We start from the raw sequence: 17,286 nt of genomic DNA, 5'->3' as shown, positions 1-17,286 counted from the left end.
TTCGCCAAACATATGGCAATGTCCACCTGCGCCATAATCTTTTGCATTGTGCAGAACTTTGACCCATCACACATCCATCAGGTGGAACAGGACAGCCAATTGAGACGTTTCAGCACATAGACACACCCCCTACCCTATAAATAAACCTGATCGGGCCACCATTTTACATTCAGGCTTTTGCCAGTGTAGGGAGAGGTTGCTGTGTGGAGCAGGGACAGACAGTAGTTGTGTGCGGTTCTGCTGAGATACTGCAGCCATACAGAGGGACAAACGCTATTGGAACAACTAATTGCAACTGGTGTGATATACCAGTTGCCCCCCAAAAAACTGACCAAGGCAGGGGTGTTATGTACCTATAACATACTTATATAGTGCATTTGTATTGATTAGCAGTTTTGTGCGGTCCTGTTGAGATACCTCAGCTATACAGAGGGACAAAAGCTATTGGAACAACTAATTGCAACTGGTGTGATATACGTGTCAGCTGCTGACAATAGTCTTGCCATCTACAGCCTGTGCTGTCAACGCAAAAGTCGCGGTAAGCCCAGCACTCACCTAGGAATGACTGCCTTAAGGAGGAACCTGGCGTCACATCACCAAGCCCAGTGGGCCACACTCCTAGCGCTCCACGTCCTGCCTCTTTTCCTTGCCCTCTCTCCTCCAATTTGTCCTCCACCTTCCACCGTGCCATCATCGCGCTCATCTGGCAAAAGGCAGGCTTCCATGGCTCAAATGTTTGAACGTAAAAAGTTGATGACGCCAGATAACCCTCTTGCCCAATGGCTGACCGTCGGCATGACGGAACTGCTAACCCGCCAACTACAGCCATATAAACTGGTGGACAATGTCAGTAAATTTGTATAATTTGTGTTCACTGAATAGATTCTTTCAGTTTAGTTTTATCAGACACTTCTGGCCAAATTTATGGGAGATAGCCGTGCCTTCCCTGCACAACCAAGTATCCGATAAAATCAAGTGTGCACTGCGCAACGCCATCTGTAGCAAGGTCCACCTAACAACAGATACGTGGACCAGTGAGCACGGCCAGGGACGCTATATCTCCCTAACTGCACACTGGGTAAATGTAGTGGCAGCTGGGCCCCAGGCGGAGAGCTGTTTGGCGCACGTCCTTCCGCCGCCAAGGATCGCAGGGCAACATTCTTTGCCTCCTGTTGCCACCTCCTCCTACTCAGCTTCGTCCTCCTCTTCTTCCACCTGCTCATCCAGTCAGCCACACACCTTCACCACCAACTTCAGCACAGCCCGGGGTAAACGTCAGCAGGCCATTCTGAAACTCATATGTTTGGGGGACAGGCCCCACACCGCACAGGAGTTGTGGCGGGGTATAGAACAACAGACCGACGAGTGGTTGCTGCCGGTGAGCCTCAAGCCCGGCCTGGTGGTGTGCGATAATGGGCGAAATCTCGTTGCAGCTCTGGGACTAGACGGTTTGACGCACATCCCTTGCCTGGCGCATGTGCTGAATTTGGTGGTGCAGAAGTTCATTCACAACTACCCCGACATGTCAGAGCTGCTGCATAAAGTGTGGGCCGTCTGTTCGCGCTTCCGGCGTTCACATCCTGCCGCTGCTCGCCTGTCTGCGCTACAGCGTAACTTCGGCCTTCCCGCTCACCGCCTCATATGCGACGTGCCCACCAGGTGGAACACCACTTGCACATGCTAGACAGACTGTACGAGCAGCAGCAGGCCATAGTGGAGTTTCAGCTGCAGCACGCACGGGTCAGTCGCACTGCGGAACAGCACCACTTCACCACCAATGACTGGGCCTCCATGCGAGACCTGTGTGCCCTGTTGCGCTGTTTCGAGTACTCCACCAACATGGCCAGTGGCGATGACGCCGTTATCAGCGTTACAATACCACTTCTATGTCTCCTTGAGAAAACACTTAGGGCGATGATGGAAGAGGAGGTGGCCCAGGAGGAGGAGGAGGAGGAAGAGGGGTCATTTTTAGCACTTTCAGGCCAGTCTCTTCGAAGTGACTCAGAGGGAGTTTTTTTGCAACAGCAGAGGCCAGGTACAAATGTGGCCAGGCAGGGCCCACTACTGGAGGACGAGGAGGACGAGGATGAGGAGGAGGTGGAGGAGGATGAGGATGAAGCATGGTCACAGCGGGGTGGCACCCAACGCAGCTCGGGCCCATCACTGGTGCGTGGCTGGGGGGAAATGCAGGACGATGACGATACGCCTCCCACAGAGGACAGCTTAACCTTACCCCTGGGCAGCCTGGCACACATGAGCGACTACATGCTGCAGTGCCTGCGCGACGACAGCAGAGTTGCCCACATTTTAACGTGTGCGGACTACTGGGTTGCCAACCTGCTGGATCCACGGTACAAAGACAATGTGCCCACCTTACTTCCTGCACTGGAGCGTGATAAGAAGATGCGCGAGTACAAGTGCACGTTGGTAGACGCGCTACTGAGAGCATTCCCAAATGTCACAGGGGAACAAGTGGAAGCCCAAGGCCAAGGCAGAGAAGGAGCAAGAGGTCGCCAAGGCAGCTGTGTCACGGCCAGCTCCTCTGAGGGCAGGGTTAGCATGGTTGATATGCAACGTGTTAGCAGGAGGCAACATTTCACTAACATGGTGGAACAGTACGTGTGCACACCCATCCACGTATTGACTGATGGTTTGGCCCCATTCAACTCCTGGGTCTCTAAATTGTCCACGTGGCCAGAGCTAGCCTTTTATGCCTTGGAGGTGCTGGCCTGCCCGGCGGCCAGCGTTTTGTCTGAACGTGTATTCAGCACGGCAGGGGGCGTCATTACAGACAAGCGCAGCCGCCTGTCTACAGCCAATGTGGACAAGCTGACGTTCATAAAAATGAACCAGGCATGGATCCCACAGGACCTGTCCATCCCTTGTGCAGATTAGACATTAACTACCTCCCCTTAACCATATATTATTGTACTCCAGGGCACTTCCTCATTCAATCCTATTTTTATTTTCATTTTACCATTATATTGCGAGGCTACCCAAAGTTGAATGAACCTCTCCTCTGTCTGGGTGCCGGGGCCTAAATATATGCCAATGGACTGTTCCAATGTTGGGTGACGTGAAGCCTGATTCTCTGCTATGACATGGAGACTAATTCTCTGCTGACATGAAGCCAGATTCTCTGTTACGGGACCTCTCTCCTCTGCCTGGGTGCTGGGCCTAAATATATGACAATGGACTGTTGCAGTGGTGGCTGACATGAAGCCTGATTCTCTGCTATGACATGCAGACTGATTCTCTGCAGACATGAAGCCAGATTCTCTGTTACGGGACCTCTCTCCTCTGCCTGGGTGCTGGGCCTAAATATATGACAATGGACTGTTGCAGTGGTGGCTGACGTGAAGCCTGATTCTCTGCTATGACATGCAGACTGATTCTCTGCTGACATGAAGCCAGATTCTCTGTTACGGGACCTCTCTCCTCTGCCTGCGTGCCGTGACCTAAATATCTGAGAATGGACTGTTCCAGTGGTGGGTGACGTGAAGCCAGATTCTCTGCTATGGGACCTCTCTCCAATTGATATTGGTTAATTTTTATTTATTTTATTTTTATTTTTATTCATTTCCCTATCCAATATTTGTTTGCAGGGGATTTACTTACATGTTGCTGCCTTTTGCAGCCCTCTAGCCCTTTCCTGGTCTGTTTTACAGCCTTTTTAGTGCCGAAAAGTTCGGGTCCCCATTGACTTCAATGGGGTTCGGGTTCGGGACAAAGTTCGGATCGGGTTCGGATCCCGAACCCGAACATTTCCGGGAAGTTCGGCCGAACTTCTCGAACCCGAACATCCAGGTGTCCTCTCAACTCTATTTATTAATTATCCAACAGCAACCATTACATAAAACATGTCGTTATTAACATATATCAACATATTTTCCTTTAACCCCACAAAATCCCCCCCCCCCTGCAATGCGTCTTCCTTCACCACCACTCCTCCGTCGAAGACCGAGGAGTAGTGGTGACGGGTGAAGTGCGAGGAAGCTCTATGAGTTCCAGTCTCCCCAGATACCAATCCATTTTTTCTCAGAATTTCTCTGCTTATGCAAAATATATTCATATCTTTTAGTAATATTCACCAGATTTAGCCATGTGTTCATAGTGTGACTGATACGTGAAAACCAGGAGCGTGCTATCAATAGTCGTGCCAAAAACATTAATTTAAATTAAAAAAAATTTTTATGTTGCTGACATCTCACCTTGGCCAACTAACCCAGTACCCAGCATTCCGCGGAGAAAGGGATCCACACGTTCAATTTTCCCTCAATATATTTATGAATAGCCCCCCAGTAGTGTTTCATCTCTGCACAGGACCAGAACATATGCAAATAATCCACTTCGGGAACATCACACCTAGGACAGTTAGAGTCATTCCTAATCTCACGTCTATTAAGCCATTGAGGTGTGACATAAAGTCTATGTAAAATATTAAACTGCACCACCACGTGATTAAAATTATGTGAAACCAATTTTAAATTCAAAGTTACCCTCTGCTGGTCATCCAAATGGATCATTGGACACTCATTTTGCCAGGTCCTCTGGCCAGCAGAAGAAACACCTCCAAATCGAGATACAAGTACATTTTTATAAAGGTGAGAAATCTTCATCTTCTGATCCTAATTCCCTATCCACTCATTAACTTGTGTTGAAGTATCTATTTGGAACCAAATTTTTAACTTTATACTCAAAAGTGCTGATCTTAACTGTAGGTACCGAAACCATAATAATTTCTGTGCTTTTTGTCTCTGTGCTAATGCTACAAATGAAATAATATCTCCATTACTTACTACCTGTGTCAAATATAAAATATTACTTTTTTGCCAATATTGTTCCTTAGCTAATTCATATAAAGTTTGTAAATGCTGGTTATACCACAAAGGAGTGCATCCCAGTGAACCTTTCACTCCACACCATAGTCTGGAGTACCATGACTTCATGAAAATATCCCTGGCTGATCTGAATTCTCTATCGGAGTTGATCAATTGATCAGACTCCAATAGAGTAAAAAAATTATCATATGGAGATCCTAAGTCCCTGCAAAGTGGACTCTCTTTCCATTCCCGAAGAAAACAAAACTGTGCAGCTAAGTAATATCCATTGAAACAGGGGAGGTTAACTCCTCCCCTCTCTAGGGGTTTATACCAATGCTCTAACTTAAGTTTTACCCGTTTCCTCCCCCAAAGTAGATAATTAATAATCCTTTCAATTACCTTAAAGAACCTATCCGGGATCCAGACTGGACAATTCCTAAAAAGATAGAGTAGCTGAGGAAGAATCACCATCTTAACTAGAGATATTCTATCAACCTTTGATAAAGATAAACAAAGCCACGTTGTTATTTTTAACCTCAGCTTATTTATCAATGGCATCAAGTTGAGAGGAATAAAATCTTCCACCCTAGGGGAGACTGTGATACCAAGATATTCAAAGGAGTCAGCAATTTTCAGGGTGCTCAGCGGACTATCATTGGGGAATAAGAATTTTTCTAAGGGCATACTGGTTATGTCTAATGGCAAAATCATAGATTTATCCCAATTCACATCCAGACCTGAGGCTTCTCGAAAAGAGTTTATAATTTGTATAATAGTTAACAGGGTAGATTCTGTCTCTTGGACATAGAATAAAATATCATTGGCATATAAAGAAATGCGATCTTCTGTTCCCAATACCCCAAACCCTAGTATCCTAGGATCCTGTCTAACCCTAGCAGCCAAAGGTTCAATATAGATATCAAATAAAACAGGAGATAATGGACATCCCTGGCGAGTGCCCCTGGTCATAGCTAAGATTTTGGAGTAAAGTTTACCATCTGTGTTCAGCAGAGAAATAGGTCTATAAGATCCCAATTCATTATGGTCTTTACCCTTCTTTAGTATTACTATTATCACGGCCTCTGTCATAGTTTCTGGAAGGGCTCCCTCTTTTATTGAATCAGAGAGTGTTCTCCACAGACAGAGAGTGTTCTCCACAGATGGGGAAAAACAACAGTTCATCTTGCTTTATTAAAGTCCTGTGACCTCTATTGCAATGTCTTTTTAGCAACTACTTGTATTCACAATGTAATAATTCTGGGGCATTTATTCTTATGACTTATGTCTGGTGGACACAGTCAGTGCAATAAAATAAAAAATTAAACTAGAGCAGTGGAGCTGGTATAAAGATAAGTGATGCTCCAAAATGATACAGGCACTCCCGGTTCTCGGAACTGGTAGTAAATAGCAATCTGCTCTCATGTAGCTTCTTACATATATTTCTTAAATATGAAATTCAATAGGTGTATGAATCTGAAAACAGATAGGAAAAGGCAGTTAAAGATGAGCAAATTTCTCAAACATTTTTTTGGTCTGATCAGTCTGAATTGGGCAAGAACTTCAACTTGCGTACAAATCCATTCTACTGGAACTGAATGTGCTTTAAATGTCTGGAAAAATCTCCCTCTTTCTCTCTCTCTTTCTTTCTCTCTGCACAAATTCAACCAAATGCATCTGAAGGAATTCTGATTCTCCCAAATCAGAATTTTTTCAAAGATTCAAGTCGAATTTTGATTGTAACGGATCTCTAGGACAATTCTCAGATTCTCAGAAAGTTTGATAGTGCAGGACACTATAAGGCAGAACATTTACAAAGTTTGTGAAATGTTATGATCACCAGATTTCTTTGGTTCATAGCTAGAGACAAATAATTTTTCTGAAATTTGTTTTGGGTACAATTTAAACAAATCAGTCAGCAGATTCCATTCAGGTAAAAATTTGACCCAAATCGAAAGTGCTCAGATTTTCTTTTAAAAGTTGTGTATGGTACTCTGGGGTCTCATTTGATTGTAGCTAATCACTTTTAAGCTCTGCAATTCCAAAACAGCATTAGTAATGTCTAGGGAAGAGCGAAGCGAGCTTCAGATCCTAGATCGGAAGTCGCTTTACTCAAAATCCTAAAGTTAATACTTTATGGAGATCCGTCCCCATACAGCATTAAAATGTAAGGCCACCATTGAGGCAAAATCAGTTATTCCCGAAGTCTCGCAAGACTTTGGTGAATAACTTAGTTATTTGATTTTTAAAGTGGAAAACCATTTTAAAACTTGGATCGGAGATGAATATCCCTATATCAATAATCCAAAGTTTTGAGCAAAGTGACTTTCAGATCTAGAATCTGAAGCTTGCTTCGTTCATCCCTAGTAATGTCCAATTTACTATGACTATGGGTAAACACATAATGTACCATTTATTAAGATCGGCAATTTACACACCGGTCTTAATTGTCTTTGCACTGCTGGACTAGGTGCCAAAGTTATATGGAGGCACCGGCCTCTACATTACTATACTTTGGTGCTTTCTCCAGCAGGCCATGTGACAAACTTAAATTTATGTCAGCTCCCTTGCTGGGTAGATTTAAGCCATTTTCTATGCCTAAAACTCACATATAAAAGGCTGAATGAGACGGGCCTGCAGGTCTGCCCTCTTCCCCACTGACACCAGGCCCCCTTTTTCTCGGCTTGTCCGAAAGTGGCGTGAGCAAGGAAAAGTCACAGATTTTGTTGCAAAATGGCTAGCTACAAAATTTGTGACTGATATATGCCACAAAAGTATACTCTCTGAATAAGCCCCATTATCGCCACCAATTCTGCTACCACTACTACATGTGCCAGTGACAGTGTGCCTAAGTTCTGGGAAAGTTAAGAAGCAATGACTTTTGTAGAGCAAAAGTGGTATGGAACCAAATGGAGAAGGCGGGACGTGTGGCTGTGTAGGGGGTGGTAGTAGTGGCAGCAGATGCAATAGTAGTTGTGATCCTCCTTTTTCTTTTTCCTGCCCTGCTGTCTTCTGATATATAAATGGCATATGTCCAAATCAAATTTTTAAGAAGTTTGGATAAACTAGAACCCCAAAGTTTTGGGAAATTTGAGATGAATTTGATTTGTGTGAAATTGATTCACTCATCTCTTTTCACAGGCTATGAATGTTAATAAAAAAGTAAATAATGTAAGTGTATTCCATTGTTCCAATGCTAGGCTACAAATGATTACATGGACTGCAGTTCTGGATATTTGCAATTAATAAATTGCCATCACAATTATAATTCAGTAGCTTACATTAAAATTAATACATAATTCTGTTTTCTCAGTCTTCTCGATTTGGCATACAGTAATAGCACAATATAACATTCACAGTTACAAAGGTGAATCACTTAAGAAAACAGGAAAATACGGAACATCCAAAAAATAATACATAGTGATGTGCAATGTCATACAAGAAAACATTTCTAGTTTGTAAAAAACACAGCATAAATAACTTTATCTAAGATGCTCCTCAGTGACCCGGTGCCACTAGAGGAAATAAATTGTAAACTATTTACAAGTCATATTTCCTACGCAATGAATGTGACAGTGCTTCAAACTGTGGTATGAATGTGATTTCCAGCACAGTGTGAAATACAGAGTGCATCCAAATTGTTTATTGGGAGATATAAAAATTGGTTTGCTTCCCAAAGCATTTGACAGACCTTCATCATTTTTTTTCAGTGAACAAGAAACTTTTCCAGATCATTTTCAAAACAATGACAATTCATGTATTTCACTAGGAGGCAATGGATTTTTCTTGATTTTCTCTGTGTCACTTTGCCTTTTAACTTAACATCTTTTTCTATTTTCCAACAGCTTCACTCTGATGTGGATACGGGAGAAAACTCCATCAAATATGTTTTGACGGGTGAAGGGGCTGGTTCCATATTTAATATTGATGAAAATACTGGTGACATTCATGCTACAAAGAGGTTGGATAGAGAAGAACAAGCTTACTATACGTTGCGAGCACAAGCTATTGACAGGCAAACAAATAGACCAGTGGAGCCTGAATCTGAATTTGTCATCAAAGTACAAGATATAAATGACAATGAGCCAAAATTTCTGGATGGACCCTATACTGCTGGCATCCCTGAAATGTCCCCTGTTGGTAAGAAATCGGAAAAAAAATCTAGCTTCACATACTGAATAAAAGTATTTTTGCTTTCCTTTTGTTAAAATCTTTTGTTTTAAATTTTTTTCCTATAACAAGCAAAACCTTAGACCTTCCAGACATTGACTGGTTCATTAGAGATACTTCCCTGAAGAATTGCATGTACATGCTGTAAAGCATGATGCTGTCAAAGTAAATCTGATTGGACAAGGCTGTGACTTCTCCAATAAACTCCTGACAATGTTACACAGCTTCTTTCATAGTCAATGTTCCCATTCTACCTTAACTACCTATTCAAAGATACAACTGTATACAAGCACTACTTGCTATTACAGCCGTTGCTCTGATATTAGACCCTTTGTCACGCCAACTTCGAGATACGGTATGGTAATGGATATTTTGAGCACTGAATGTGTACTGCATCAAGCCTACAGTTCAAGCTTCTTAAATATAGCAATTTACTGAAAAAGGTCTCAAATGGTTTGCATCTATCGGGTTTCAAAGCTCTTCACTATATATAAGAAAGAGCTCAAGCTAAAATAAAATAACAAAACTTTATTTGTAGTCAGGTTAAAATCTCAATAATCTGCTTTTATTTATGTAAAACAATGAACCAACCACACTCTGTGCTCCAACCCCTCAGAACACCTGCTTCTCATTAGGTGTGGTGTGGGTTGATAATGGCAGTGTCTGTGGATCAGACTGATGTGAGGATAGGGATATTTTGGCACACTTATATAACTTGTAGAGATATGATCAGCTAGACCCGGTGTTGCCCTGTGTATAATCCCTATGTTAATAGCCTTAACTTAAATTTCCTACATAGGTAACAGGCTTCCTAACCAGCGTCTTCCTCGATGCGTTTCCTTGCTGGATACTATTAGCTATTCATCAGGAGTAAAGGCACATGTAATTAAGCCGGTTTAAACAAAAATGACAAATAAACATTAGTAGCTGCACGCCACTGATGTCATGCATGCAGCAGCAAGTAGCTCCCTGTCACTATGACAGCCGTACCGCGGCCGCCATAGTGCACTCCTTAAGAGCAGGTAGCCACTCCCCTCATGGCGGAGCCCCACAGTGATGCGTCCAATAAGGTGAGGAGGCATGTATCACTACTCCTCCTCCAGCTGTGGATAGACAAATTCTGAATGACAATGCATGTTACAGAAGGCTGGACACTAACCCCACTGAGAATTTCAATAAGAAGTTAACTCAGATCTTGGACAGATCTTGGATAAGTGACAATGCATGATCAGCGATGCTGAATATGCATGTTTGCTACCTAAATATCTGATATCTGAGACCATCTTTTTTATAGTCTACCGAAGATACACAAGGGGGTCTTCCCTTTGAAAGGTAGACCAATTGTATCTGGAGTCTAATCAGCCTTTACGTGGACAGGATTTTGAGATCGTTCGTAGTCAGCCTGCTGTCTTATGTAGTGATTAGCTGCATAGGCAAAAAAAAATTCACAAAATTTTGTGAATTTTTCACATATTTGCAATAAATTCGCAAATTTTAGAATTCAAGATCACCAGTCATTATTTTCTCGATTACGCAAATCAGCAATACATGCAAATTCACATTTTATCAGGTCTGAGTAGATATTATTGATTGGTGCACTAAGTATTGCTGTGACATCACAGCACTATGTCTGTAGCATGTATGTATGGACAGCAGAGAAACAGTAATTCCTATCACACTACCTAACACCCTTCAGCTACACTATATCACTATCTAACCTACACTGACTATCTCCCACTACCTAGCTGTATAATATGTAATATATATATATATATATATATATATATATATATATATATGTATATATATATATATATATATATATATATATATATATATGTATATGAGCTAACTATCTAATGTAATTGGATAAGGTACATGATCCAGATGAAAGCACATAGCACAGTAATGTCACTGCTCTCTCTCACAGAACTGAAAAAAAAAACAGCTGAAAATGGCTGCTGGGGAGTTTCTTATATAGTAAGGGGTAGGCAACTTCCCTATTGGTTGGTAGGAATGTTGCTAAGCTCTGACAAAGATATTGCAGCTTTCTTTTTGGCCCACAAGCAAGAAGGGAAGTTACTGATGAAAAACAAATCTAGAATATTCGCTATTATGAATATATAGGCCTACTGCATTATCCCCAGAGAACCCGCACCATACAAATCTTGAGATTAAGCGGTATCAACCGGCAGCGTGCAAAAATAATTTGAACTCTGGCCTAACACCGATCACATGGGACGCCACGTGACCTTCCGGGACCCACGTGACTTACTACCCGGAGGCAAACCCGCAGTCTGCGGGACCTACTCCAGGCTGAGACAGAGAACACCGCCCCAGCATGCCGACCCACGAAGGGGGAAAGAGACGTCGGGGATACGGTAAACTCTCACAAGCTACGAGACCAGGTGAAACACTTCTTCAAACACTAAAAGGCTTCCCAAATCACAGCAGATATAACTAGGTACATTGGATCACAGGGAATTTATCAGATCCAATACCCTGTGTAAACACCCAGAAAGTGGATCCATCCCACCTCCCACAGCTACTACCTTTATATGGGAGATTTACTGGGATATTAAATATGAATTGAACTATACCCACACTATCCCAGGAGCTTGCAAGACTATATACACCCCTTCATTTGCAACCGGGCTATTTTTATCACAATTTTTCATTTTTCAACCCCTTTTTTACCAATTTTGAGGAACCCAATGTGAATATATGATCTATTAACTAAATAAATATATTTTAATATATACATGTCTCAACACTGCATTCTCTATAACATCAACATATTACCCATAGAAATACCTCTTTGCAGTTTCAGGTGATAGAGTTCCTGTAGCACTACAAATACTTATCTAATATATTCCTGGTTGCTAGGAATGTTGCTAAGCTCTGAAAAGATATTGCAGCTTTCTCATTGGCCCACAAGCAAGAAGGGAGATTACTGATGAAAAAAATCTAGAATATTCACTATTATGAAAATATAGCACTACATTCTATATCTTCGCAAATTCTCGAAGTGCCGATATTTGCAATAAAAATTTGAGATTAGAATATTCGCAATCAACACTGGTCTTATGTACACTATGGATGTGTTAAGGTGCCTCAATGATATACAGGTCCTTCTAAAAAAATTTGCATATTGTGATAAAGTTCATTATTTTCTGTAATGTACTGATAAACATTAGACTTTCATATATTTTAGATTCATTACACACCAACTGAAGTAGTTCAAGCCTTTTATTGTTTTAATATTGATGATTTTGGCATACAGCTCATGAAAACCCAAATTTCCTATCTAAAAAAATTAGCATATTTCATCCGACCAATAAAAGAAAAGTGTTTTTAATACAAAAAAAGTCAACCTTCAAATAATTATGTTCAGTTATGCACTCAATACTTGGTCGGGAATTATTTTGCAGAAATGACTGCTTCAATGCGGCATGGCATGGAGGCAATCAGCCTGTGGCACTGCTGAGGTGTTATGGAGGCCCAGGATGCTTCGATAGCGGCCTTAAGCTCATCCAGAGTGTTGGGTCTTGCGTCTCTCAACTTTCTCTTCCCAATATCCCACAGATTCTCTATGGGGTTCAGGTCAGGAGAGTTGGCAGGCCAATTGAGCACAGTAATACCATGGTCAGTACACCATTTACCAGTGGTTTTGGCACTGTGAGCAGGTGCCAGGTCGTGCTGAAAAATGAAATCTTCATCTCCATAAAGCTTTTCAGCAGATGGAAGCATGAAGTGCTCCAAAATCTCCTGATAGCTAGCTGCATTGACCCTGCCCTTGATAAAACACAGTGGACCAACACCAGCAGCTGACATGGCACCCCAGACCATCACTGACTGTGGGTACTTGACACTGGACTTCAGGCATTTTGGCATTTCCCTCTCCCCAGTCTTCCTCCAGACTCTGGCACCTTGATTTCCGAATGACATGCAAAATTTGCTTTCATTCGAAAAAAGTACTTTGGACCACTGAGCAAGGTCAGGCTCTTCTGCCGCTGTTTCTGGTTCAAAAGTGGCTTGACCTGGGGAATGCGGCACCTGTAGCCCATTTCCTGCACACGCCTGTATACGGTGGCTCTGGATGTTTCTACTCCAGACTCAGTCCACTGCTTCCGCAGGTCCCCCAAGGTCTGGAATCGGTCCTTCTCCACAATCTTCCTCAGGGTCCGGTCACCTCTTCTCGTTGTGCAGCGTTTTCTGCCACACTTTTTCCTTCCCACAGACTTCCCACTGAGGTGCCTTGATACAGCACTCTGGGAACAGCCTATTCGTTCAGAAATTTCTTTCTGTGTCTTACCCTCTTGCTTGAGGGTGTCAATGATGGCCTTCTGGACAGCAGTCAGGTCGGCAGTCTTACCGATGATTGCGGTTTTGAGTAATGAACCAGGCTGGGAGTTTTTAAAAGCCTCAGGAATCTTTTGCAGGTGTTTAGAGTTAATTAGTTGATTCAGATGATTAGGTTAATAGCTCGTTTAGAGATCCTTTTCATGATATGCTAATTTTTTGAGATAGGAATTTTGGGTTTTCATGAGCTGTATGCCAAAATCATCAATATTAAAACAATAAAAGGCTTGAACTACTTCAGTTGGTGTGTAATGAATCTAAAATATATGAAAGTCTAATGTTTATCAGTACATTACAGAAAATAATGAACTTTATCACAATATGCAATTTTTTTTAGAAGGACCTGTACACCTTGATGAAGGTATATTGCTAGTCAGTTTAGATGTTGAGGCTCTTTATAGCTCAATCCCTCATGACAAGGGATGTGAGGCAATTAGAGCATTCCTGGCGGAAAGAGGTGCACATTTAACAATGCACAATGAATTTGTGATGGAGTTGCTACGATTTGTCCTGGGACGTAACATCTTCTCCTTTGATCGGGATATCTACCACCAGCTCAGGGGTGTGGCAATGGGGAGTCCATGTGCCCCGACTTATGCCAATTTTTTTAACTGGGCTGGTGGGAAAGGTGACGTGATCGTCTTTGGTGACGTGATGGATTGATGGACCTCATCCATTGATTTATGGATGAGTTCTATTGATGATGTTTTCATTCTGTGGAGGGGTACCGTGACTGAATTTGAGGGATTTGCTTCCTCGCTCAATGTGAATGAGCTGGGGTTATATTTCACCTATTAAATCAGTGTTACTCATCTCACATTTCTAGACCTTTCCATCAGCATCAGTCAATCCCCAAAAATAGTCACCAAGATGTTTCGGAAATCCATAGCTACTAACTCCCTCGTGCAATGGGAAAGCAGACATCCAATCCCACTGAAACAAGGCATTCCTAAAGGGCCTGACAGAATTGCTCTGAATGGGCAGACTTTAAGATGGCAGCTAGCGATTTCCAAAGAAGGTTCACTCAAAGGGGCACGCTGTTGGTTGCAGCAGGGAGAGTTTACTGTACCCCAAAAAAAGAGACACGGATGATCAATATGTGGGTAAAACTAAAAGGGAGTTTAGGAGACAGATAGGGGAGCATCTATCCAACATTATCAAACAGGATGACACATCTATAGCGCAACATGTGCTGGAACACCATGTAGGAAGATCTAACTGCATACGTTTTCAGGGAATTGAACAAATCAAACCATTACCTAGAGGAGGCAACATTGATAACCTCCTTTTACGCAAAGAAGCTGAGTGGACATTTAGACTCCATACTGTTAAACCTAATGGATTAAATGATTACATATCATACACCTGCTTTATATGAACAGTGTGTCCTGGCACAGGTTAGAAGGGTGCACAGACATGCCAGTTCTGTTCATGTCCCTGCGTAGGTCAATAGCCACATCCACCGTAATTAGTTTTTCCCCCCCTTATTGATGGTTGTGGGTATTATATATGTACTTGAGGGCTTATTAGACCCCACATACTTCATATCTGAGTGGTCTCCGTATTAAATGCACAGATACATATCTATTTGTGCATGATATACAGATGTGTCCACACTTAACTGATCACTTATCTCAACATGTCATGAGATGTCATGAGATGTGTCACAAAATGACGTTATATCTAAATTGGCTAAATTGCAATGCAACGTTCAGACAGCAGGTGGCGCTTTGTGTTACTAGCTATACAACGTTCAGACAGCAGGTGGCACATTGTGTTACTAGCTAAATACCTGAACTTAAGGTAAAGACCTGGTAATGGAATTACAAATGTGAAATTTGGCCGGGTTCACATCAGGTCTTAGTCTTACAGTTAACAAATATAAAAAAAATATATATATTGTATACATTAAACTAATCCCTCCAACGGATGCTCTTTTTTTTTACTGGGCAAAGATTACCATATATTTTGACCTGTGCCATTGTTCACTACAATTCTATATGCCGTACACTATGATTTAGATACACTTGGTGTCAGTATACAGTGCTTGTCTAGTATTATATTTATTATATTCAAAATAACACACTGTGACGAATACCACACCTCGTGCCCACTTGACGTCAACCACGTCGAGCTCACGAGACCTGGGATGATCACAGGTTTACCAAAAACGTGAAGTTACGCCCTCCAGAGGAGCACGTAAGGTTAGGCTGGTATGTTTACACACACACCTCCTGTCCACGCGTGCACAGAGAGGCAACAAGCTGAGAGAGCCTTTTCACTGCCGCAGTGAAAACAGCACACACTCAGCCTGGGTAACTGCCACCAGTTCTCGTTTGCTATAAGCCCGGTCCGCTAACGGGATTATATAGGGTCAGAAACCAACCCGCGGTAGCTTATAACTAGGCCAAAACACGGACGTGGGGATTCGTGATCGAGATACCAGATAGCACAAGATTAAATTATAGATTTAATTGCTGTAAGAACACACTAGATTTAACAAAATATAAACTAAGAATATATACAGTGGTCTGAGGTTACAGATACAGGTTATATGGTTGCAACAGGGTTAAGCAGTGTAAGAGTCAGTTACCGAGTATGATGAAAGTTCCTTTGAGGTGTTCTTTGCTGGAGTCCACATGAAGCGCCGTCAGCTCAGCAATTTCTTGGGTCACTCTAAACACATGTGTAGGATGTGATCCATCTGCAGAGAAAGACCCGCCTACTTGCTGGCACCAGACTTTTAACCTGCAGCCGGCCCCTCCCCTCCCTGCCTCAGGGAGGGGTACACTCCCCCTCTTCTGGGCTGGCAGCAAATGACCCACAAAACCCTTTAGGGTTCATAGCTCCAGACCAGAGGGTCACAGGGAGATGGTTCTGGGACTAATGGACCTGCCTGGGTTCCGGCTACAAGTAGAGCCCAAACCTGGTACAGTTATGTGGTTTCTATGGGGAGATATGGGTATCTCCCTACCCCGACCTTGTCCCAGTAAACAAAGACCATGGGAACATACCTCGTGGCCACCGGGATACAAATATGTATCTAGTTTGCGCCTGCGATGGCCAGGCGATTCATAATTCCTTATGAAAGGTAGGTGCCAACATGTCTGGGAAATCTCATTGATCCTGGGCAAGGGCGAATACCCCATGCTGGGGGTTTTCTTGCAAACTGGTGCAGTTGGCTCCAAACTGGTGCACGCAGGTGTGACCTTCTCCTTGAAGTCTGGACCCCCTGGGGGGGGGGGGGGGCTTTTTTTCTGTCAGCAGATGGGGGTGTGAGGACATGGCTGACAGTAAATATTAATCCATATTCCTCACACACACCAACCACCAGTAGTATGCAGAGATTATTATATACTTTGAACAATCCCATTACATGTTACAAATGTAGATAATACATTTCAGACACATTGGGTGTCAGTATAGACTGCAATTTTTGCATGACATTTAAAATACTTATTGATTATTGATTGTCTGCTGAGCTGTGCATCTAATCCTATTATGTGTGATACTGTCTGCGGAGCTGTGTATCTAATCCTATTATGTGTGATACTGCCTGATTAGCTGCGTATCTAATCCTATTTATCTGTGATACTGTCTGCAGAGTCGTGTGTCTAAACCTATTGTGATTGATACTGTCTGCTGAGTTGTGTCTCTAATCCTATCATGTGTGATACTGTCTGCTCAGTTGTGTATATAATCCTATTATGTGTGATATTGTTTGCAGAGTTGTGTATCTAATCCTATCATGTGTGATACTGCCTGCTAAGCTGCATATCGAATCCTATCATGTATGATACTGTCTGCAGAGTTGTGTGCCTAAGCCTATTGTGTTTGATACTGTCTGCTGAGTTGTGTATCTAGTCCTATCATGTGTGATACTGTCTGCTGAGCTGCGTATCTAATCCTACCATGTGTGATACTGTCTATGAAG

The 17,286-nt window shown here is 42.6% G+C and overlaps 1 protein-coding gene across 1 annotated transcript in view; it reads left to right on the top strand.

The window, feature by feature from the left end:
* The window catches only part of LOC122938015 (cadherin-7), a 279,605-nt gene that overhangs the window by 113,654 nt on the left and 148,665 nt on the right, over positions 1 to 17,286 (top strand). Inside the window, exon 2 of the mRNA XM_044293272.1 lies at positions 8,666 to 8,960. Coding sequence (XP_044149207.1) covers positions 8,666 to 8,960 — 295 coding nt within the window. The remainder of the gene's footprint in view (positions 1 to 8,665; positions 8,961 to 17,286) is intronic.

The sequence above is a fragment of the Bufo gargarizans genome, chromosome 5 (genome assembly GCF_014858855.1).
Source record: "Bufo gargarizans isolate SCDJY-AF-19 chromosome 5, ASM1485885v1, whole genome shotgun sequence".
NCBI classification, from domain to species: domain Eukaryota; kingdom Metazoa; phylum Chordata; class Amphibia; order Anura; family Bufonidae; genus Bufo; species Bufo gargarizans.
Note: the sequence above shows the minus strand (reverse complement) of the source record. Positions and strands in the feature narration are given on the sequence as shown.